Raw genomic sequence first — 24,939 nt, 5'->3', positions numbered from 1 at the left:
AATGTTTGACTGGATTGATTATTTAACTAATATAGCAGTAAAATGTAAAAATCCAGAGTTTTCTTGAGCTAACATGGTGAGAAAAGGGAGCTAGCTTATAGACCACAGACAGGGACAAAGTTAATATTCCAGAACTTTCCATCACAACTAACAAACCCACCTTTTATTTAAATACTGGGTGACATATTGTCGACCCTTCAACTCCTTCTCCTCTCTTAATTTCTTTTCTTTTCTTTTGTGGCTGCCTGATTTTTGAGGCATACTGCCGTCTCCTCCTCCTTGCCCGCTGTGGCCCTGTGTGACAAACAGCTGATAGGTGTACATTATCACTTTTTAAACTACACCCTTCAGCCAATCAGAATCGAGTATTCACCCAGACCATGGTATAAGCTTAGTTATACTCTACAAATAAACAAATAAATGTGGTAACTTGGTTAAATTACAGCTGTAGATTTTGTCGAGTGTTGCAGAACTTTGTCACGTTGTCATAAAACATTTACTCAATACACGTCTACAGCTTCTACCAACGAACCTGAATCAAATAACTTCACATTTAAACTTTTAAAGTTATGTACTGGTATTCATTTTTTAACCCTTCAAATGTGACATAATAGTTTAGTTAACTTGTACTTTGTTCCCTTCCACAGATACAGTGATGATAACTGGTGACAGCGTGGGGCCTAGAGAGCTTTGATCACCATGGAAACAACCTCAGTCTGCAGGACGTCCTCATCTGGTGGTTTGTCTGGGTGGACTGCAGTGGAAAGGCCTTCTTCACTTTGTTTCTCTTCTGTTCTATAACAAATATTTTTAAATATTACATTAAGATCCTCCAGTTTGTATTTGCACTCCTTTTGTCTTTCATGCTTACTGTAGATCTTTCACAAATGTCACTGTTAATCTGAAAGTTAAAAAATAACAGGCAATGATGTTCAACACATGAGATAGAATACAGAATTATAGTTTATGTAGAAAGGGAACAAAAATGAATGTCAGCAAGTCCAACATTTGCTGTTAATTTCAATTATATTTAGTCTTTTCTATTTTAATAACAAAAATATTACTGTGATACAAGCAGTGGTTTAACAAGTTAAGATCAAATGCATTCAGGGAAACATCAATATTATAGACGACACATTACCAAGTTGTTTAGTGTTCTTTAATATGTTAACAGATGTAACAGTAATTACAGATTCATATGTCTTGTGAAATAAGAAAGGTTTTCATTATTGTTGTTAGTGTTGTTTGTTCCAGATTTATCTCTCCCAGAGTGTCCTACAGAAGAAAAAGGTAACTGGTTAATAACAGTGGCAGAAAGAAATACCATGGTCTGTCTGGTGCAGGCCAGGAACACTGGACAAACATATAAGAAACTAAAAAGGATAAAAAATAGAAATATGACAGATCCAACACTGGAGAACCTGTGTATGACATCTGTAGCAACAAAGGCCTGTTCAGGTGTCATTAATCATTTGAAGTTACACAAATCATATTGCACACAGGTCACCACTTCTTAATGATTTGAAGCTATTCGTTATATTGTCAAAAGCAAGTTCAAGATTAACATTACATGCATGTTAGCTAATTTATGAGGTGAACTATTTTTACCAACCTCATACAGAGGCATTAGGTTTAAAGGTATCATCAACACTTCTATATTACTTATTGATTTCTATACAAGTCGGTTTAATAACTGTGACAACCAACAATGTGCTCCCGTTAACATCACAGTTAATGAAATACCTGAAGGCTAATTCATTCCCTTAATTATGCAGAATTTTAAACCTTAATAAAAATAAACGAACGCGTTAGAAAAAACTTCACCCCCCGTACAGTTGTCATGAATAGTGAAATAAGACATTGAGACTAAAACCGTTTCTTGTACCAGGCTGTAAACATGTTTAATATTGCTGTAAAGTTGGGCATTTTAACATGGGGGTCTATGGGGATCTGCTCCCTGTTGGAGCCTCTAGCGGTCACTCCATGAACTGCAGTTTATTACGCTTCCGCATTGGCTTCAATCTTCAGACCCGGATGTTGCCGCCTGTTCAGAACACGCTTCAAAGCCTCGACACGTCTCGTCACATGACCAGTAAACAGGTTAGTAAAGTGAGTCAGATGAGCACAAATCATGTCTAAGGACTGTTCAAACTCTTTTGGATATATGAGTGAAGTCTGTTGATGGAGGAACTAGGTTGGAAACTGTGACAGACACAATGGAACAAGTTTCACTTTCTCTCTTAGAGAACAACAGTAGAACATGGCGGTCTGTCCATGTTTGTTCTGTGGCTCCTGGGCATTTATTTACATTTCATTTTATGGGAGAGACAACGATTACCAAGTTAAGGATGAAGTCTAGCTGGGTGAGTTGGGTGAGAGTGGGTGAATGTGTGAATGTGAATGCTCATACTCATCCAGGTTAAAGGGGATGTTGATATGTGCTTTACATTATTGTTTCTATATGAAAGAAGTGTTGAAAAGTTCAAACAGGCAGTAGCATAGTAGAAGCTACACAATACAAGTTAAAGGTGTTAAAAGCACGAGTAGAACAGGATTTAGCTGATTAGAAATGTGACTTTAAGGACTCAAACATGTTTTGTGTTTTCATGATGTTGTGGGAATATATGAGCAGTTATCATTTAGTTTGTGGTGAAGCATGAAGCATGTTAAGAGAATGACATAAGAAATAGAGAAACTGATCACATGAAGAAGAATGGTGAGTTCTGTTTAATAAGGACAGTTAACAAGCTGCTATGAGGAACACAGCTGATGACTCCTGCCTCTCATATATATATATATATATATATATATATATCTATATATATATATATATATATATATATATATATATATATATATATATCTTGTGTGAACAGGTGAGTCGTCTTGAGGCCTGTAACATAATCAGACATTCTCTCTACTATGAAGGTTCCTGTAACAGGTGACCCTGAACCATCCCTTAGTTGTGCTGCTATAGGTCCAGGCTGCTGGGAGACTTCCCATGATGCACTGAGCTCCTGTCCTCTAGTCTCTCTCATTAAAGTCTAGTTGAAGAGTGTTTGTAGTGTACAGCAGCATCAGTGGAGGATCTAGAATGTGTTCATGTGACTGTGATACTGTCCCAGAGTTTAGAAGGTCAGTTAGCTCCATCTAGTGGACAGATGGAACTCCATGTTGTGATGTGGGCTTTCAGGTCAGACTGCTTTTGATGTCACTCTGATGTTTTTAGTCTGAACTTATGAGGATGTGACTTCAGATCAAATGAACACAGACTCCAGGACGACTGAAAGAAAGTCTTCTTTTCTCCAACAGCTCCACACATGAAGGTGGAACGTGACTGAAAGTTCCTCAAGTTCTGCAGGTGAGAATCCCAGCAGAGAAATCTGTCTGATGAACTTTGTGTCACATTGTGTTTGACTTGACAGTAACGTCTGTGTTTTCTCTCACAACGTTATTTAATCCTTCAGATATTTTAGAAGAGTTTTATCTCGAAGTATTGGTTTAAAAGATTAGCATGTTTTACTGTTAGTGGTTCTCAGAGTGAACCAGCTACAGTTGGATTGTCACTGTGTTCACATCGTGTTCATGGGGTTAAACAATGAAAGTAGTGTCAGAACTGGTTGGACATATTGGATCAAACATGACAGATTTATCAGAAACACAATCACCTTCCAGACTAAAGTGAAAGCAGCACAGTGACAGAGTCTGATAGAACGTTCAGCAGCTTCACTTCTTTCTACTGTATTTCTGACGTGTTAAAGAGATGAATGTAAACCCTGTGTTTGTTGAGGTAACGTTTGTTGTCATGACTGAGTGCAGCTCTCTCAGCAGGTGATGGATCAGACTGAGGACAGACAGGAGACAGGAGTCCCTCCCTCTAAAACCACTCTGTGTAGAGAACATGAGATCCAGACTGAAGCTCTGAGGTGAGAGGACCATCTCTGACCAACTCTTCTCTATGTCAGAGCTCATTATTCACTGTTTTCTACTCTCAACTCATTTGTTTGTATCAGGATGCAGCAGCAGAGACCAGACTCTCCTGAACACAGCTGTGTCTCCTTCAAGAGTGACTGGTCTAAGGGTAGCATGATTAATTTTAAAGATGAACAACCTGCTGATAGAAGGTACTTTAATGACTTCCATAACACACTATGAAGAAAGTTCAATGATCAAAGAGTTGTAGAGGAATGAAAACACTAGAGCACCTATGTACATGGAGACCACCTTAGTAAAAAAAGAATTCAAAGTATATTTTATTACTTTGTTAGATCAGTTCAGTTTTTATGTTTATCTGTGCTTAAGTTAGGAAACTCAGTACCCTGTTCTTTTTAATCTTTGGCTTGAGGAGAACCAATTCAACCATTTTGTAATCACTATCTACCCACCACATCATATTAGGGTTTACAACACTAGGAAAATATTGTGGAAGCAAACCTGGTAACAGATTCTTCAGATTCAAACTCTTTGTACATGAGGCCCCAGATGATCTTCACCTGAGAGGATTCACAATCATTAAATCTTCTTCAACCTTTGACCAGTCACTACTTGTTACTTAAGATGAGATGAGATACTCTACATAGTTTTACTTCCTTTCTGCTTCACCTTGCTACACCTTCCTTGTTCTACTCTTTATCTCAAGCGCTGACACTGTCTCCATCTTTATAGACCAATTCTGCTGCCACTGGACAAAAATATCTACTGCAGAAAATAAATGCTGGGAATGTGTTTACCCTTTATAAGTTGGTTAATGTAAGAATTTATTACTGAAGGCTGCTGAATCAGTATGAACATGACCAGGTATACTAGATAATTCAGCGTTGATTTGAAATTAGACCCACATGGTGACATAGTTACCTGACTCATCACTTTCAATAAGGCATGTACAGAATCATGTTCTTTTTTTTTTTTTTCAATTCTTTTTTTATTGTGATTTTCATGGTTCACATGTTCATTTACATCTCACATTACCAATCTCATCCTTTCATCTGTAAATTACATCTGAATAGCTCAGTAATACATCCACGATTGCATTGACAATACACAGATATGGATGATTGGTCCTCCCTCAATCACACAAAAGATGAAAATAACAAAATACAAACATTTAGAACGTAACTCCTTAGGCTTTGAACAAGAATGCTGGGGTGCACATCTGTTATATTAGAGGGAAAAAAATAAAATAAAAAAAAATTAAAATACTGATGCGTATGGGTTGACACAGAAAAACATAGATGACTAAAGGAAATGGATATGAAACCTGGTACTAGACAAACGATGGACGAATCGGAGTGACATATCTAATCCATCTTTCCCATCTTTTCAAAAATAGATCCTGTTTTAGCCTTATAGCAAAAGTAATTCTTTCCATTTTAAAAATGTTATAAATGATGTCAAACCACTCGTCCACTGTGGGTTTCTCTAGTTTTAGCCACCTCCTTGTTATGGCTTTCCTAGAAGCGGCACTTAAAATCTGAAACAAGTATTTGTCATTAGAGGAGACATTCTCTGATGGTAAAACTCCTAAATATAATGATACAAACTCAAAAGTAATGTCTGTCCAGAATACTTTTTGCAAAATGTTGTAGACCTCGTACCAGAAAGGTAACAATATTGAACAAGACCAAAATATGTGAAAATGGTTTGCCTCGAGGCATCCACATTGTCTCCAACATATAGATGAATTGGAATAGTGTCTTTTTTGAGCTGGAGTGATAAAAAATCTAATAAGGGTTTTCCAACAAAACTCTCTCCATAGTGTTGAATTTGAAGTTTTCCATTGTATCTCACATAAATATTCCCAATCTTCTTCGTTTAAGACTAGATTTCCTTCCCTCTCCCATTTCTGTTTTACATGCAATGAGCTACCCTTCATTTGTTGTAAACCCTTATAGAGTCTTGAGATGGTTTTTTGGCCTGGGCCTGAAACATATGCATCCATAAATACTTTTAGTAGAGTGTTATCCCATTGCTCTTGTATAATCTTTTTCCTTATTTGTTCAACATGGTGACGAAGCTGTAAGAATCTAAAGAAGTCATCATTATTTAGACCAAATTGTCTCTGAAGGTTTTGAAAACTGTTCACTGACCCCTTAAACAAAAAGGTACAATATGCTGTAAGTCCATGAATTTTCCAGGCCTTGAATCTTGCATCCAAATTTTTAGGCATGAAATCTGGATCAAATGCACACCATCTCAGTATTTTTATCGCCTCTTTCAACTTCTTTTTAATTACTACCTTATTCCACAGCTTAAGTGGTAAAGCAATCCAGGGGTTTCCTATATCAGTTAACTTTTCCATCAAACCCTTATCTCCTATTGCCGCTTGAATTGGGAACTCTGCTGTTATGGCCCCCTCTAGCTCCTTCCATCTAGCAGTATATTCTGGATTGCACCAACACACTAACGGTCTCAACTGAGCTGCAATATAATAATTTTTTAAACATGGGAGCGCAACCCCCCCTTTATTTTTTGCTAACTGTAAATTCTGATATTTGATTCTTGGTCGGCGCCCTTGCCAAATGTACCTGGAGATGAGTTTATCCCACTCCTGGAACTGTTGATCAGGTATGTCTAATGGAAGGGACTGAAAGATATACAATAACCTCGGCAGGATAACCATTTTAACAGATTCAATACGGGAACCAAAATTAAGAAATGGTATTAAATCCCATCTTCTGATGTCTTCTCTGATTTTGTTGTTCAGGGGAAGAACATTCAGTGAGAACAGTTTTGACAAATCTACTGGTATATTCACCCCCAGATACCTCATGGATTCAGCTCCCCATCTCAAATTATATCTTTTTTTCACATTTTCTGAGGGACTGTAATTGAAACTGAGAATTTGTGTTTTTGAAACATTTAACTTATATCCAGAAAAGGATCCATATTGATCTAAAAGTGAAAACAAATGTATTAGAGATTGTTCTGGACTGGATAACTGTAACAGTATGTCATCTGCAAACAATGAAATCTTTTGTTCTCCTCCTTTCATATGTATTCCTTCAATGTTCTTATTTTGAATAATCCATTTACTCAGGGGTTCGATAAAGAGCGCGAATAAAAGGGGGCTAATTGGACAACCCTGCCTTGTTCCACGTTCCAGTGAAAAAGGGTTCGAAACTACACCATTAATTTTAAGTCTGGCCCTCGGGTTATCATAGAGAGCTTCTATTGTCTTAATAAAAGAGTTGTGAAAACCAAACTCATCTAGGACTCTAAACAAAAAAGACCAATTTACACAATCAAACGCCTTTTCTGCATCTAGTCCTACTAATACTGCTTCTAAATCATGTTCTATTATATGACTTATTACATGTAGAGTCCGTCTGATATTATCTTGGGTTTGTCTGTGGCGAATGAAACCTGTCTGGTCAAGGCTAATGATTTGTGGTAACAATCCCTCTATACGTTTGGCCAGTATATGTGTAAAGATCTTGTAATCCTGATTTAACACGCTAACCGGTCTATAATTACCGCATTCATGTCTATCCTTCCCCTCTTTTGGAATAAGTGAAATTACTGCTTCCCTCCATGAGGGGGGTATTATATTCCTTTTAAGGACCCAATTGAAGGTGGACTGCAACATAGGGATCAATGAGTCTCCCATCACCCTATACCACTCTGAGGGAAACCCGTCAGGGCCAGGGGTTTTCCCTGATTTGAGATGGGCTATGGCTGCTCTTATTTCTTTCTCTGTAATTCCTTCTGCAAGTTGGTTACTCTGCTCATCCGTCAATTTAGGAAGATTAATTTTCTCAAAAAATTCTTCCATTTTCCCTCTATCAACATGGGGTTGAGAGTATAATTTTTGAAAATATGTTTCAAAGCTATTCTGTATCTCTTCCAATTTATAGTGTATTAAATTAGTCGTCGGGTTTTTAATTTTATGGATCGAATTCTCTGCCTGTTGTTTTTTCAATTTATAAGCCAACAATTTACTGGCTTTCCCACCTCCTTCATAATACTTCTGTTTTGTAAATATTAACTTTCTTTGTATATCTCTAGTATAAATCTCGTCTATTTCATTCTTTTTCTTCCTAAGTGCTTCTTTAATTTTCTTGTCATTTGTGTCTTTATGTTTTTGTTCTAACTGTTCCAATTCTGTTTGGAGCTGGTTCAGCTCTTTTAGCCTATCTTTTTTTAAGTGGGAACTGTATCCAATTATCTTACCCCTGAGCACTGCTTTACATGCGTCCCACAATATCGGAGGTGTAACCTCGCCATTGTCGTTCTGTTCCAAAAAGTCGGTAATATCCTTCTTAATTTGGTCCTTCATCTGATTCAATATATGTATGTTTAATCTCCATAAGGTGTTTCTCTGAGATTGTTCGAGATTTAATTTTAAATACAGGGGGCTATGGTCCGAAAGGTCCATAATCCCTATGCTGCAATCACCAACCCTGTGTAAATCTTTACCAAAGGTTAAAAAGTAGTCAATCCTTGAATACAACAAGTGTGGGTTGGAAAAATATGTATAGTCTCTCTTTAAGGGATTTAATTCTCTCCACACATCTACCAAACCAATATCCTTTATTGCCGAATTGATCCTTTTGTTAAGGTGACTGGGCTGAGCTACCTTAATTTTTGATGAATCAAGTTTAGGGCATAATCTAATATTGAGATCCCCCCCACAAATCAACACACCTTGAGATTCTGCTATAATTAATTCAAATATTTGACTAAAGAAATTCCAATCAGAATTAGGGGGAGCATATATATTTAGTAAGGTTATCAATGAGCCATTTAAGTTCCCTCTCAAGAATATATATCTTCCTTCTGTGTCCTTCTTTTCAAAAAGGGACTCAAAACAAATTTTACTGGAAATTAATATTGCCACCCCTCTCCTATGCCCATTTGCATATGATGATGAGAACTGATACTTAAAGCCCATTCTTTTTAATTTAGCGTGCTCCGTGTCTGAAAGATGGGTTTCTTGCAAAAACGCCACCTCAACTTTGTCTCTTTTTAGTTTTGTCAAAATCTTACTTCTTTTAATAGGGTTGACTAGGCCATTCACATTATAAGTTGCTATTTTAATTGCTTGCATTTAGTGTCCAGTATTGAGAAGAAATAAAAAAGGAAAACCCTCTCGCACCCACACAGATATTCACCATTACCTGTATCACTGAATGTATCACAGGCAGCACCCCAAAAGCTGCATGGAACGGCAGCAAAACATGCCTCTTAACGAGGAACAACACAAACACAGTAACATATGAAAAAAATACTTCCAATAGTGAGGTCATCATCTCGACCCTTATTAGGCCCTGATGATAAGAGGGCCTAGAGGGGAATCAGAATCATGTTCTATGATGTTTTCTCCACAGGGTTCTGGAGCAGAGCTCAGAGGTTCCTGGTGGTCAGTCTACACAGAAACATCAACCAGACCTGGACTCCATATTTACGGTCTGTTCATGTACAAACTGACTTCTCACAAGAGATGAAAGGCTGAATCATCATTAGATCATGCTGTCTGCCTTCAGACTGACTGATGAATCATGAGTTCCTCCAGGTTTAAATTAAATGTTCAGGTTCTCCTTCTGTTCCAGCTGCTGGAGGAGAACATCATCAGTTTTGTGAAGAACGAGCTGAAGAAGATCCAGAAGGTTCTGAGTCCAGATTACCCAGAATGCTCAGAGAGTCAGAGGGAGGATGAGGAGGTGTTGGAGGGTGAGGATGAAGAGCAGAGGAGGAGCAGCAGAGATTTATTTGTGAAGATCACAATGAACTTCCTGAGGAGAATGAAGCAGGAGGAGCTGGCTGACTGTCTGCAGAGCAGTAAGAGGATTTAACAGCTTTAACTTGATGGAAAGAGGAAATGGAGGAAGGTTATGTTTCCTAACTGTTAATATGATGCAAACATCTGGTCCTCTACTTATTAATGAATCAAACTGATGGATGAAGAAAAACTAAAGACACACTGTAATGTTTAGATCCTCAGATTTTCTGTCTCCATATTTTCTTTCTCATTTCTTCATTCAGGACTTGAAGCTGCAGTTTGTGGACGTAAAGTTAAATCTGCTCTGAAGGAGAAGTTCCAGTGTGTGTTTGAGGGGATTGCTAAAGCAGGAAAGTCAAGCCTTCTGAATGAGATCTACACAGAGCTCTACATCACAGAGGGAGGGACTGCAGAGGTCAATGATGAACATGAGGTCAGACAGATTGAAACAGCATCCAGGAAACCACACAGACCAGAAACAAGCATCAGACAAGAAGACCTCTTTAAAGCCTCACCTGGAAGACATGGACCAATCAGAAGAGTGATGACAAAGGGAGTGGCTGGCATTGGGAAAACAGTCTTGACACAGAAGTTCACTCTGGACTGGGCTGAAGACAAAGCCAACCAGGACATCCTCTTCATATTTCCATTGACTTTCAGAGAGCTGAATGTGTTGAAAGAGAGAAAGTTCAGCTTGGTGGAACTTGTTCATCACTTCTTTACTGAAACCAAAGAAGCAGGAATCTGCAGCTTTGAAGAGTTCCAGGTTGTGTTCATCTTTGACGGTCTGGATGAGTGTCGACTTCCTCTGGACTTCCACAAGACTGAGATCCTGACTGATGTTACAGAGTCCACCTCAGTGGATGTGCTGCTGACAAACCTCATCAGGGGGAAACTGCTTCCCTCTGCTCACCTCTGGATAACCACACGACCTGCAGCAGCCAATCAGATCCCTCCTGAGTGTGTTGACATGGTGACAGAGGTCAGAGGGTTCACAGACCTCCAGAAGGAGGAGTACTTCAGGAAGAGATTCAGAGATGAGGAGCAGGCCAGCAGGATCATCTCCCACATCAAGACATCACGAAGCCTCCACATCATGTGTCACATCCCAGTCTTCTGCTGGATCACTGCTACAGTTCTGGAGGATGTGTTGGAAACCAGAGAGGGAGGAGAGCTGCCCAAGACCCTGACTGAGATGTACATCCACTTCCTGGTGGTTCAGACCAAAGTCAAGAAGGTCAAGTATGATGGAGGAGCTGAGACAGATCCACACTGGAGTCCAGAGAGCAGGAAGATGATTGAGTCTCTGGGAAAACTGGCTTTTGATCAGCTGCTGAAAGGAAACCTGATCTTCTATGAATCAGACCTGACAGAGTGTGGCATCCATATCAGAGCAGCCTCAGTGTACTCAGGAGTGTTCACACAGATCTTTAAAGAGGAGAGAGGACTGTACCAGGACAAGGTGTTCTGCTTCGTCCATCTGAGCGTTCAGGAGTTTCTGGCTGCAGTCTACATGATCCACTGTTACACCAACAGGAAGACAGAGGTGCTGGAGGACTTCCTGGGAAGAAACTACAATAACTCACCTCTGGATGAATTTCTGAACAGAGTCATGATTAAATCCCTGGAGAGTAAAAATGGTCACCTGGACCTGTTAGTTCGCTTCCTTCATGGCCTCTCTCTGGAGTCCAACCAGAGACTCTTTAGAGGTCTGCTGGGTCAGACAGGGTCCTACTGGAGACTCTTTAGAGGTCTGCTGGGTCAGACAGAGAACAGTCCAGAAATCATCCAGAGAACCATCAACAACCTGAAGAAGATGAACACTGGTAAAATCTCTCCTGACAGAAGCATCAACATCTTCCACTGTCTGATGGAGATGAACGAGCTCTCAGTTCATCAGGAGATCCAAGAGTTCCTGAAGTCAGAGAACAGATCAGAGAAGGAACTCTCTGAGATCCACTGCTCAGCTCTGGCCTACATGCTGCAGATGTCAGAGGAGGTTCTGGATGAGTTGGACCTGGATCAGTACAACACATCAGATGAGGGACGACGGAGACTGATCCCAGCTGTGAGGAACTGCAGAAAGGCTCGGTGAGTCCTGATCATTAACAGAATCAATCAGTGGAGATTAGTAGTTTAGTTCTTCAGACGTTCTCATTCTTCTTCAAACAGTGTTCCACTTGTTGACTGCAAACATCACAGTCAGTTGTATTTAGTCCCAGATGTTCTCCAGCTGTTTAAAGCTGTTCTTCTAGTTATTGACTCTGTTCTTTCTATTTCTCAGTCTTATTATTCTCTCCATCAGTAAGTTAGTTTAGCTGAAGCAGCCTCTGAGGCCTTTTCATTCAAATTAAAATTAAAATGAAGAAAACCTTTATGTGTCCCGCTATGGGGAAATTGCAGTTTACAACAGCATACAAAAGAGCAGCAAAAAGAACAAATAAATAAATAAATCAAATATCAGAAAGTGTAGAGAATAAAAGATAAATAATAAAATAAAATAGAAAATTCCTGCTGAAAGTTTGACTGTGCCGATGATGCTGCCGTCCAGTTTAAAGTGTGCGTGGTGATGACTGTGACAAGCTCCCGTTATCCTCCGTGTTGGGCTGCAGCGCTTTGCCCCGCTATGGGTTAGCTCGCGGCTAGCCCCGCTATGGGTTAGCTCGCGGCTAGCCCCGCTATGGGTTAGCTTGGTGGTCATGGTGATGGGTCCTGGTGTAATGGGTTGAGGGGTCATAATGTTTTGGCACTCTGTGTCTGTGTGAATGTGCTCCTCTTCTGCTGCGTGTGTCAGCTCGTTAGGGTCCGGTTGTCATGGCTACCAGGGCCAGCTGCTGCTGAAGTCTCCTTCTGCCTCTCACCTCTGCCTGAGTGAGAGGGAGGTCCAAAACAACTGGACCCTAGGATTAGGGGTCCCAACTAATGCTCAGAAATCAAAAACTACAAGTCCTATCGGGAAAACCAACACATCGTGAGCGTCAGCCGCTTGTCCTCTACGATTTTGTGTATTTCCACGCACGTACTGTGAAAATTGTGGCCTCAGTCGATTGAGAAAGGCGAGGAGGGAAATTTATTTTGGACGAAAAACGGGTCTCAAATTCCACATACACACACATGGGGAAAAATTCGAAAACTGGTCGGCGCACTCCTCGCTTGGAGGAACCTACCGTCCAAACCGTACGTCCCACACGAATCAAACCAACACCATCTGAAAGGAAACAAAAATCCCTACGTTTTTATATATTTTTTATCGGTGTACCTCAAAAACTGTCTGAGAGGTCTGAGAGAGATGATGAGAATGATTGTTTCCTGTCAAACACAGTCAGAGAAGATGAGCTGAACCACTGATGTGGAGACAACATGTCCAACAGGATGTGTCCAACTGTCCACTCATCAAACACATCACCTTCATAGAAATGTCTTCTTCCATTATAACACATTTTATTTATTTGTCTCATGACAGACTTGTTCGCTGTGGGCTCTCAGAGAGTCACTATGAAGTCGTGGTCTCAGCTCTGAAGTCCAACCCCTCCCATTTGAAACATCTGGACCTGAGTTTCAACGACCTGGAGGATTCAGGAGTGAAGCATCTGTCTGCTGGACTGGAGAGTCCAAACTGTAAACTGGAGACTCTGAGGTCAGTTTTCATTTATTTTCTTCTCAGGCTTCTGAAGAATGGAGATCCAGTTTAGATGAGTTCTCTTGTCAGGACTGTCAGATAGAAAAGGAGCTCAAAGAGTTTAAATGAAGGAGCATCATGTTCCTGAACATCAGCAGGTATCTCCTCAGTCATCGGTGGTGGGTCTGATCACAAACCAGATCAAGTCCAGTGTTCACATGTACATTAACAGAGTTCTTGGTGTCACTAATCATTCTTTCTGTCCATACTGTCTGTGGAGACATCCCCTTCTAGTCTGACTCCATGAGACAAGATGGAGGACAACGTCCACAGTGTTGTTGTGTGGATGAATGATTGTAAAGTTGATCTTCAACTCATCTTGTTCTTCAGCACATCCAGTCAGTATCTTTGTGTTTCCACAGTGTTTCCTGCTGAGCTGCAGTGGAGGGACAGGAACTCAAAGAGGAACTTTGATTAGTGTCAGTCAGACTGCTGAAGCTTCATATTAGTGTCAGCTGAACAGTGGAGTTGTGTTAGGAAGAGACCACTTCACAGTCAGTGTGGACAGCAGGAATCTGAAGAACTCTGTAATGTCCATATGACATGTGACTGTTGTTGGAAGACACACTTGAACATGTCAACTTGTCCTTTAACATTTGAATGACACAAACCTCCTGAGACACCAAATCCAGGAAGAAGAAGGTCCTGGAATCAAAGAACTAATCAACAGTTTGTAGTCCAACATGTGTGAGGAGGAGATATTGATCCTGTAATGAGGTCAGCAGCATCTTATTGATCTGTGTTGACATGAATAGTTGTCTGAATGTTGTGCTGACGTTTGGATGATGTCTGTAGAAGGCTGACATGATGAAGATCCACAATAACACAAGGACAAAGTCACTCTACTCATTTTAGAGAACAGCTCATTGATCAGGACACATTTCAGACCTCACATCTGATTGATCATCAATCATTTCATCTTTTATTCTTTATTCAGATTGGTGAACTGCATGTTGTCAAAGATCAGCTGTGATTCTCTGGTCTCAGCTCTGAAGTCCAACCCCTCCCATCTGAAACATCTGGACCTGAGACTCAACAACCTGAAGGATTCAGATGTGAAGCAGCTTCTTGATCTTGTGAAGAGTCCAGACTATAAACTGGAGACTCTGGAGTGAGTAGAGGGTTCCAGTCAGTCCATGCTGCTTTCATCAGTATTGTCCTAAACACAGTTAGTATCAAAGATCCAGTGTTTCCTGTAAACCTGCAGCTTCTCAGTGAAGCTGTGAGAGGAGAATGGAGACAGGCTTCAGGATTGGACAGAAAGACAGAGAGAGAGAGACGACAGTCAGCCAATCAGATGAGCCAGAAGCTTGTTGTGATCATGTGTTTGAGTTGATGTGAAGACGACTGTTGTTGTTGTGTTGATGTGTCCAGGAAATAAAGCTGGATTCCAGCTGACAGCCTTCCAAGATGTATAGAGACAGTGGTGGTCATTCATCAGATCTGATCAACAACTGATCACAGCTCTGAGATCAGTCTGACAGAAGCCTGCACATCACAGAACCAGCATTACATTTAGTAACCATGAGCAGAGTCATCACATGTGTCATTAGTTTGATCAGATCTCTTCAATGACAGCCTCCATGTTTATTAGTCAGCTGATCTTTGTTTAAATGGAGCAGCAGTAAATCCATCACTAAAGTCTTGGTGCAGTAATGAAGCGTTCAGGACTCTCAGCAGTTTATTAGTCAAATCTGCAGAGGAAACAGACTTGATGCTAAAAGTCTCTGCAGGTCTGTGTGTGTTCACTCCAACACGTTAACATGAAGCTGAAAGGAAGCTGGCTGAGCTCCACAGCTGCTCCACTGCTGCTCTGAACAGGACTGAAGTCCCTGCTGCTCTTTCTACTGGATGTGATGATGAAGGGAGACTCTGGAAACACTCCTTCACCTCCTCTCTTCTTTCTCCTCCTCTCTACAGGTGGAAGACCATGTTGTTGTAAACAGGACGGTGTGTGTTGTGAGAGGATGAGCTGTGTCCTGATGATCCAGAGGTTGAAGCAGACTCTGACTGGACCATGTTACTGGGAGGTGGAGAGGAGAGCTTCATCCACATGGTCTCCATTTAAGACCATCAACAGAGCTGCACTTCAACTCTTCACAGAGCTCCAACAAATCAAGTCCAGTCCCTCATGAATGATTCAGACACATGTCAACCTGCCAGCATCAACAGTCCTTCCTGTTGTTGTGTAGATGTTTGTTCAGACTAGATTCTAATGTCTGTCTTCTCTTGTCTCTGTAGAAACAGTAGAGTCCAGTTGTTTTTAATTCTGTTTCATCCACACATTTATTTTATTTGATTAGAGCAGCAGGTAGAAGAGTTTAAAGTGAAGTAACTTAAATTACCACCAAGCACTAGTACCATGGCAGAGGTGTTTAAGCTCTGTGCAGTTTATGTAGCTTAAAGTCACACCAGTGTTAAAGTAAATGTGTGCATAGGTTAGTGATGTTTTGTGTGTCTTGTGTCTTTATATGAGATAAATCATGAGTGAGCACAATTAGCAGTTTAAAGTATAAAAGTACATAAAGAATATACTTATAGATATATTAGTACTACTGGCTCAAAGTGAAGGGGGTAGTATTATATGCATAGCAGCAAATGAAATGACTGGTAATAAAGAAGTTTAACTGTGAAGTGTTTGTGAATATAGACCTTAAGGAGCAGTAAGAGTAAAAAGAAATGTTAAGAGAGGAAAGCCGTTCCCACTTCTCCAATACTGTAAACTTAAAGCTAAGTTCTGGGCTGATCAAAGTGGAGATGAAGGTCTGCATGGGGGGCAGCTGTTTGTTATTGCATTGGCTGCCAAGCATGCTGAGAGAGGATGGTACATTTCACTGATATGGAAGAAATTAATGCATATTTGAAGGGGACATTTGAATCTGTTAAGAAATCACTTTAATTCAGTTAGGAACATTGTATTGTGGCAGACATAATGCAGATAGCATCATGAAGGTGAAGTACCATACACCGATCAGCCACATCATTATGACCAACTGTCATGAAAGCACAAGGGGGACCTACAAGGGAGACCTTAGGGAGGTGGTCATAATGTTTTGACACAATCAAAAAATAAAGGGATATACCCTCTGTCACTCTGGATGATTGATGACCCTGAACTTATGATGACCCCGGGAGCAGGGGCGCCGCTAGGGATTTTAGGCCCCATGAAAAGAATCTTTACAGGGCCCCCCAACACAGCGGCGACATGTTTTGATGCTATGTTACATACAGTTATGCATTTTAATGGTATTTTTGACTATCATTACCATATTTGTGAAAGAAGAACAACATGACAGTTGACATGTACAGTAGGGGAAGAACTGAGCACTCTGAATACAATGGAATTCATTTTGATTCATTTATTTGCTGCAACACTGATTCTTAAATTGGAAATAAACTCTTCCATGAAAAAAATAGCAATTATAATCAGTGGAGAGAAAAAAACCTCAGCAAAAACAAAAACACCATCAAAATACAAAATGGCCATATATAATTTCTCATCATTTAAGTAGAAGTTCTACTTAAATGATGAGAAATCATATATGAAAGAATGGCAAATATATAACGTTGCCGACTGAGTCCAGCTTCCTTTTGCAACCTTTCAATCACTGGTCCTTGCTCAACTTTTCTCACCAAAAGCCCAATGCCGAGCCTTCTCACGTGCAAAATCACTTATCAGGTCTTTGAAGTCCAGCTTTCTAGCCAACTGACTCTCAACTGACAGCATGGTGTGGCGTAAGTCAGCCTCGTGTTTATATGAGCTGGCTCCCAGAGTAGCCAGTAGAGGGCGCTACGAGAATGTTTACTGTTACTCATGCAGTTCTTCTTCGATATAAAATAAAAGTACTGAGTTGATGCTAAGCAGACGAGCCTCCGTCCGTCATTGATAAATGCAAAACCCACATATCACATGGTGTCAGAAGTGAACGAAGTTTTCTCTGCAGCACTTTGTTGCGGATTAGCAGCTGGTGATGGCGAAATTCCCGGCGCCGGAGCAGTTTGATTTTGCCAAGCCGGAGGACTGGCCGAACTGGAAGCAACGGTTTCTGAGGTATCGAGTAGCCACTAAGCTAGATAATGAGTCGGCCGACATCCAAGTGAGTGCCTGATATACTCCATGGGCCCAGAAGCAGAACAAGTGTACAAGTCGTTTAACCTGACGGAGGATGAAGGTGATGAAGATTTTGACTATGTATTGTGCCTTTTTGAGGAGCACTTCGTGCCGAAGCGAAACGTGATTTTTGAGAGAGCGCGTTTCCACTCGCGGACCCAAGCGGCAGACGAGTCGATTGAACAATACATACGGCACCTGTACGATCTCGCTGCTCACTGTGACTTTCATGAGAAAGAAGAGGAGATACGTGACAGGCTCGTCATAGGAATCAGAGACAAAGATCTTTCACTCAAACTGCAAATGACCAGTGATCTCACATTGAAAAAAGCTGCGGAAATAGCCAGACATTCTGAGTTAGTAAAGCTCCAGAACAGTGAGACTGGTGCGACAGGACACATCGATGAAGTGAAGACAAAGCCATTTAAAAGTAAGTGGGAAAACAAAGGGGCTACTGGCGGGCATAACACAAATGACGGCAGATGCGGACGCACTCATAACAGAGACCAGTGCCCAGCAAGAGATAAAGAATGTAACAAATGCCGCAAAATTGGCCATTTTGCGGTCAAATGTAGAACAAAACAAATTCATGAAGTGACTGAGGAGCTCGACAGCTTGTTCTTAGGCTCTGTAAATGAGACTGTTAATCAGAGTACAGTAGATGAAGTCATCACCGACACAGAGCCACCATGGCGTACCACGGTAGTGATGTGTAAGACTGCAGTCAACTTTAAGATTGATTCCGGTGCAGACACCACAATAATAACTGAAGCAACATATAACGGACTCCGTGGAGAGCCGAAGCTGAGACCAGTCACATCAAAAATTCTCAGTCCAGGTGGAAAAGTGGACAATAAAGGACAGTTTTTGGCTAGAATAAAGGTAACAAAAGGAGGTAGAACAAAAGACTGTCATTTCAGAGTGATAGTGGCAAAGTCAACATGCGACAACTTGCTTAGTAGGTCAGTGGCAGCTTACCTAGGCTTGATACAGCACATTGGAGAAGTGGGTGTGTATGGAGAGCTGGGACTGCTTAAAGGTGATCCTGTGAAGATAGTCCTTAAAGAAAACGCAAAACCATACAGTGTCGCAGCACCCCGCCGTATACCCATACCACTCCTATCAAAAGTCGAGGAGGAGTTAAAGCGGATGGAACAGAATGGCATTATCGAGCGAGTGACTGAGCCAACAGAATGGGTTTCGCTGATGGTGCCAGTGCTCAAGCCGAATGGAAAAGTAAGGATTTGTGTAGGACTCACTAAGCTGAATGAAAACGTAAAAAGAGAAAGGTTTGTCCTTCCAACAGTCGACAGTATTCTGCACAAGTTAGCTGGAAGTTCAGTCTACACTACGCTGGATGCAGCCAGTGGATTTTGGCAAATTGCCTTGGATGAAGAAAGCTCAAAACTGACCACGTTTATAACTCCAAAAGGTCGCTATTGTTTTAAGCGGCTCCCCTTTGGAATAACTTCCGCGCCAGAGATATTCCAAAGAAAAATGCAAGAGCTTTTGCAGGACCATGATGGAACAGTGGTCTACATGGACGATATCCTGGTGTTCGGAGCCTCAATGGAGGAACACGACCGTAACCTGAGGAAAGTCATGGACACCATCCACAGGTCAGGCTTAAAGCTTAACCGACAGAAATGCAAAATGAGACAGAGCTCACTCCACTTCTTGGGTCACGTGATTGGCCGGGATGGCATTGCTCCATGCCCACAGAGAGTCACAGCCATCACCGCCCTGGAAACACCGAACAATGTGTCTGAACTGAAACGAGTACTGGGTATGGTAAACTATGTCGGCAGGTACATACCTCATTTGTCAGACATCCTGCATCCTCTTAATGAACTGTTAAAAACAAATGTGACATGGATGTGGGGCCCTCAGCAGGAGGAAGCTTTCAAGAAAGTTAAAACGTTGATATCCTCTGCCCCTGTACTCCAGTACTTCGACCCAAAGCGGCCCACAGTAGTAGGCGCCGACGCATCAAGCTACGGACTCGGTAGCGTACTGCTGCAGGATCATGGAGGTACGCTTAAACCTGTAGCTTACTGTTCTCGAACGCTCACTGAAGCAGAGAAAAAATATGCTCAGATAGAGAAGGAATGTCTCGCTGGGGTGTGGGCTTCAGAGAAATTCTACCTTTATTTGTGCGGATTGGAAAAGTACAGACTGTTAACTGATCATAAACCTCTGGTGACGCTCATCAACCACAGAGACTTAGATAGAGCTCCCCTGAGATGTCAAAGACTTCTTATCCGCCTCATGAAGTTTAACCCTGTTGCTGAGTTTGTTCCAGGCAAGAACCTGATCATCCCTGACACCCTCTCAAGGCACCCACAGCCCAATGAGGATGACACCGGACTTGAGGAGGATGTCCAAGCATATGTGGATGCTGTGGAAGAGCAGGAGAGAAACAAACCAGTGTTAGAACGCATAAGAGAGGACACGGAAAAAGACGACTCCCTGCAGCTCGTTAAAAACTACATCAGGAGGGGGTGGCCACAACATGAAAGAAATGTCTCAGTGTGTGCTGTGGACTATTTCAAAGAGAGAGGCAGTCTAAGTGAACAAAACGGACTGTTAAAGAGAGGAAACCAGATCGTGATTCCACAAACACTGAGATCTGAGATGCTGGAAAGGATCCGCCACGGGCACCAGGGCGTGACCAAATGTCGCCAGAGATACAGAGATGCCGTCTGGTGGCCAAAGATCAGCCAAGCAGTGACAGATAAGGTGCTGTCATGTTCTTATTGTAACAAACACAAACCAAGCCAGCACCGTGAACCACTCATTACCACACCGCTGCCTGAACTCCCTTGGCAGAAACTTGCAGCAGACTTGTGTGAGGTTAAAGGCAAAAACTTCCTAGTAGTTATGGACTACTACTCGAGATGGCTGGAGATACTGAGCCTTACAAAGATCACAAGTGAAGCAGTCATGAGCAAGCTCATGAGCATTTTCACACGATTTGGACTTCCGGAAGAACTGATTACTGATAACGGCCCTCAGTTCGCCTCCCAGCAGTTTAAGGATTTTATGTCCAAATATGACATACAGCATATAACTTCAAGCCCGTACTACCCCCAGGCCAATGGGTTGGCCGAGCGTGCGGTACGAACAGCCAAAAGCATCTTGAGACAACCAGACCCTCAGCTTGCTCTTCTGAGTTACCGGGACACTGCTACAGAACCGACGAAAGAGAGTCCAGCCAGACTCCTTATGGGAAGGCGACTACGGACCACAGTCCCCAAGCTCAATCACCAGTTGAGGCCAGCTTGGCCTGATTTGTCGACTGTGAAGCTGAACGATGCAAAAGCTAAAAGAACCTATGAAAGAACATACAACAGGAGATACTCAGCAACGCCTCTTCCTGCTGTTGACGTGGGTGACAGAGTACGTCTCAAAACTGACACTGAAAAGGAATGGAGCCAGTCTGGGGTTGTCCAGGCTAGAAGTTCAACACCACGTTCATTCGTTGTGAAAATGCCTGGAGGAGAAACCATCAGACGGAACCGCAGGCAATTGCAAATTGTCAACAAAGAACTTGATGAGACTCAACCAGTGACAAGCTCAACTTCACCAGACCGCAGTGTTATCACTCGCAATGTCCCAGACCCTGCTGGTCTTGAACCAGAGACCGCTGTTGAGACACGCACACCAGGAGTCAAAGTGACTCGCTCTGGACGTGTAGTGAAACCTGTTGTCAAGCTGACTCTTTAGTTAGTTGGACGGGAAGCCAAACGGGGCAGAATAATCCCCTTTTCCGTTCCACCAGGGAGTGGTAGTCCACCCACTACCCTGTAGCCTAGAAATGTGTTTCATTATGTTATGTATGATTGAAAAAATGGGATGGATGAATGAGAAGGGTTGATAAAATAATTTGTTTATTACCAGAAATGAGGGAAGTGTTCATTTGAGTGACTTGAAATTTAAAGTTACTATTCAGAATATGTTTCAGAAGTAATCGTTAGAGTTCAGAATTCATAATATGATGCAGAATGTTCCTTTGAATTTAAAGGAATACTCCTTAATTTTGGACATAGGGCCTCATTTCCAACTGAGCCGGTGTGATATAGGTCGGTGGAGACCGTTTTCAGCACATTTGATCCATTCCTTATATTTGCACAAATCACTGTTGCTAAACTGGTGTTGAGCTAGCGTGCGTCAACGGTAACATCCAGCCTGTCACTAAAAACAGCTATAACTGCTCCGCAGAACACCCGAGACAAATGTATTATAACGTCGGACTATCGATGTACATATCAGTGTTGGTAGAATCATTTTAGAAATTAAACCAACCTTGCATGGCATTGGAATAGCTTACACTTTGTTCCCTGTTGTTGCTTAGGCTACGGCAGCGGCGGACTGATATTAGGCGCGTTCGACTTGATGCAGATCTGTCTGAGTCTGACTTGACGTGATGCATGCTGGGATGAACGCAATGCATGCTGGGATGGACGCAATGCATGCTGGTTAGAAATCCTGTCCGACTTGAGTCAGACGGGGAGGGACTTACCACTACGTCACCATGTCACATGACCTTAAAATATCGCGGGAGTCTTCGCCTGCAGTCAGATCTTGCAGTTGCTCTCCACGATCTGCACGACCGGAAACCCGCCCTCATGACGTCAGGTCAAAGACGTGATTGGGCAGTTTGGGAGGAATCTCCTCATGACGATTTTGACGTTTCTCGCTTCGTTATGTTGGAATATGCGAAAATGAACAGAAATGGAAGGGATACCTTCTTATATGTGATTTCTGCAACAATGGTCGGCTGGCCTACTGAAAACGTTGTACATCTGACTGCAGTTCAATGCAGAGTTCATTTCTTCCATTAAACAGTAAAAAGGCATTTTTAACATGTTGGTAACAGTAGAATAAGCGGGATAATGGACTTCACTCCATTAGACTATAAAATTGAAAATAAGAATAGTCTGGACTATTGGCTCAACTGTCAGCACGCTCGCCTCCCGATCCGAGGTGCTGCTGGTTCGAGTCCGGGCGTGTGCAGAGCTCAACACAACGCAGGTTACATTCTAAGGCTTCACGTTGGGCCGTTTTACCATCTAGAACGCGTGCATTCAATTTGTAGAAGTGTCGTCCATTATCCTTTACTTATATCGTAGTACTGCTTCTTCAGTATCATCCTAAATTGGTTTAGTGGGTAACACGTCAGTCTGGCGATCGGCCGTCCGTAGTTCAAATCTTGTTAACGGTTAGTAGATTTTTGGGGTTCTTCTTCACACCTGTCTGTCCAAAAATGAAAACAAATGGCATTTAATCTCCATCTCAATATCTTTCTGTGAATTCGTTTCATGGTTGAGTTACAGGTGCTAAACGACTTTGGGTGTAAAAGTAAATATTCAAATAAGTAGCCTAATCAGCAGTTCATTTTCGCCAAGATTGGAGACCAAAGCACTATGCTACTTAATCCTTATTCAGTAGATTTGCTGCTATTCACAATCCTTTGCATGCAGCATGCTTGTTGTAACACGGGTATAAATTCCAGTAACTCCAAAGCTTCTATTTCGTCGGCAACAACGAATGCAAACACCGCGAGATCCGCCATTGTTTACACGAAGTTGACCGTGTCCAGAGAACGTCTAATATGGGGAGAAGTTCCACTCTCACCGAACTTCCGGGTTCTGAACTGTTGCAGTTCCACTCTGATTCCATATGAGGGCGCTCTCAGGACGAGTGCAGAATGAATGGCGGTCTATGGAGCAGTACCCCTCAAAATCCACTTTTCTCAGGATATAATTTTTTGTGCAGTAATTTGAATATTGAATTTGAAAGGAGATGCAAAGAAATTACACACTGCTGGGTGTTAGATTTTTTAGAGTCACTTATTTTGCTTTAAAAAGTATTTTAAAATGTCAATGACGTCATACACATCGTACGACCAGATACTGCTTTACGGCAATCCTTCAGTCACTGCTTTGGTGCTTTCGCGCTCTGCACTTTCTTTTCTCTCGAGGCATGGACAACACAGCTGACACGGGTAAATAATCGTGCTAGAAGAGTTTCTGTTTCGTTGTTTTAAAAGACCGGGCCGAAAAAAAAAAAACTTGGGCGAAAAAGTCCGTCTTAACATTCTGGTCCCGCTTCGGATGCCACGATGCCGTCAAGCGGGATCTGGTCGTAATCAGTCCTTCACTGACCAATCAGCGTTCATTAGCACAATGCTAGCGTGTTATGGGCAACAACAACTCAACCTGTAAGAAAACGAAAGGACATAAGTTCTCGTTCATTCAACTTTTGACCTATAACCCATGTTGAACTTGCAAAACCTACAATCAAATCTGAGATTTCTCAACGACAATCGGGTGAAAGAGACACATTTAGCCGTTTAGCTCCATAGAGTCCCATTCATGTTGCACTCATGGCGATCGCCCCCAGTGGAAATCTGGTGGAACTGCAACCACAATTCGTTACAATGGGACTTAATAGAGAGTGGGAAGGCTCTCCGTAGACGGGCTCTGCCGTGTCCGACTTGTCTGCAGCCGTTTTATGCTCCACCCCTACAGTCGGCGTAAGATCACGTTGACGTAAGCAAGTCAGACTCAGACAGGCGCAGACAAGTCGAACGCGCCTAGCAACTGCAAGATCTGTCTGCAGGCGAAGACTCCCGCGATATTTTAAGGTCATGTGACATGGTGACGTAGTGGTAAGTCCCTCCCCGTCTGACTCAAGTCGGACAGGATTTCTAACCAGCATGCATTGCGTCCATCCCAGCATGCATTGCGTCCATCCCAGCATGCATCACGTCAAGTCAGACTCAGACAGATCTGCATCAAGTCAGAGAACGTCTAATATGGGGAGAAGTTCCACTCTCACTGAACTTCCGGGTTCTGAACTGTTGCAGTTCCACTCTGATTCCATATGAGGGCGCTCTCAGGACGAGTGCAGAATGGATGGCGGTCTATGGAGCAGTACCCCTCAAAATCCACTTTTCTCAGGATATAATTTTTTGTGCAGTAATTTGAATATTGAATTTGAAAGGAGATGCAAAGAAATTACACACTGCTGGGTGTTAGATTTTTTAGAGTCACTTATTTTGCTTTAAAAAGTATTTTAAAATGTCAATGACGTCATACACATCGTACGACCAGATACTGCTTTACGGCAATCCTTCAGTCACTGCTTTGGTGCTTTCGCGCTCTGCACTTTCTTTTCTCTCGAGGCAACCAAAATTCGTTACAATGGGACTTAATAGAGAGTGGGAAGGCTCTCCGTAGACGGGCTCTGATCAAGTCGAACGCGCCTACTGCACGACCGGAAACCCGCCCTCATGACGTCAGGTCAAAGACGTGATTGGGCAGTTTGGGAGGAATCTCCTCATGACGATTTTGACGTTTCTCGCTTCGTTATGTTGGAATATGCGAAAATGAACAGAAATGGAAGGGATACCTTCTTATAAGTGAT

General features: G+C 42.0%; 1 protein-coding gene across 10 annotated transcripts; it reads left to right on the top strand.

The window, feature by feature from the left end:
* Positions 1–1,075: 1,075 nt before the first annotated feature.
* On the top strand, positions 1,076–17,454 carry LOC311485572 (protein NLRC3-like). 10 transcript variants are annotated; one of them, XM_084541077.1, is made up of 10 exons: positions 2,040–2,100; positions 3,313–3,361; positions 3,832–3,926; positions 4,014–4,124; positions 9,327–9,405; positions 9,549–9,777; positions 9,982–11,809; positions 13,182–13,355; positions 14,335–14,508; positions 15,318–17,454. In XM_084541077.1, exons 3-10 carry the CDS (start codon positions 3,835–3,837, stop codon positions 15,337–15,339), a joined length of 2,709 nt encoding a protein of 902 aa, XP_084397203.1. In that variant the 5' UTR covers positions 2,040–2,100; positions 3,313–3,361; positions 3,832–3,834; the 3' UTR covers positions 15,340–17,454. The 10 variants fall into 10 exon arrangements, 9 of the variants coding, with proteins under 9 accessions (XP_084397201.1, XP_084397208.1, XP_084397203.1 ...); XM_084541080.1 differs by having other exon boundaries at positions 2,067–2,100; positions 3,829–3,926; XM_084541079.1 differs by having other exon boundaries at positions 2,068–2,100; positions 3,820–3,926.
* The last annotated feature ends 7,485 nt before the right edge of the window (positions 17,455–24,939 follow it).

Source organism: Chelon labrosus, assembly GCF_963514085.1.
Source record: "Chelon labrosus genome assembly, chromosome: 3".
In the NCBI taxonomy this organism is placed as follows: Eukaryota; Metazoa; Chordata; class Actinopteri; order Mugiliformes; family Mugilidae; genus Chelon; species Chelon labrosus.
This window is presented reverse-complemented; position numbering and strand designations above follow the sequence as displayed.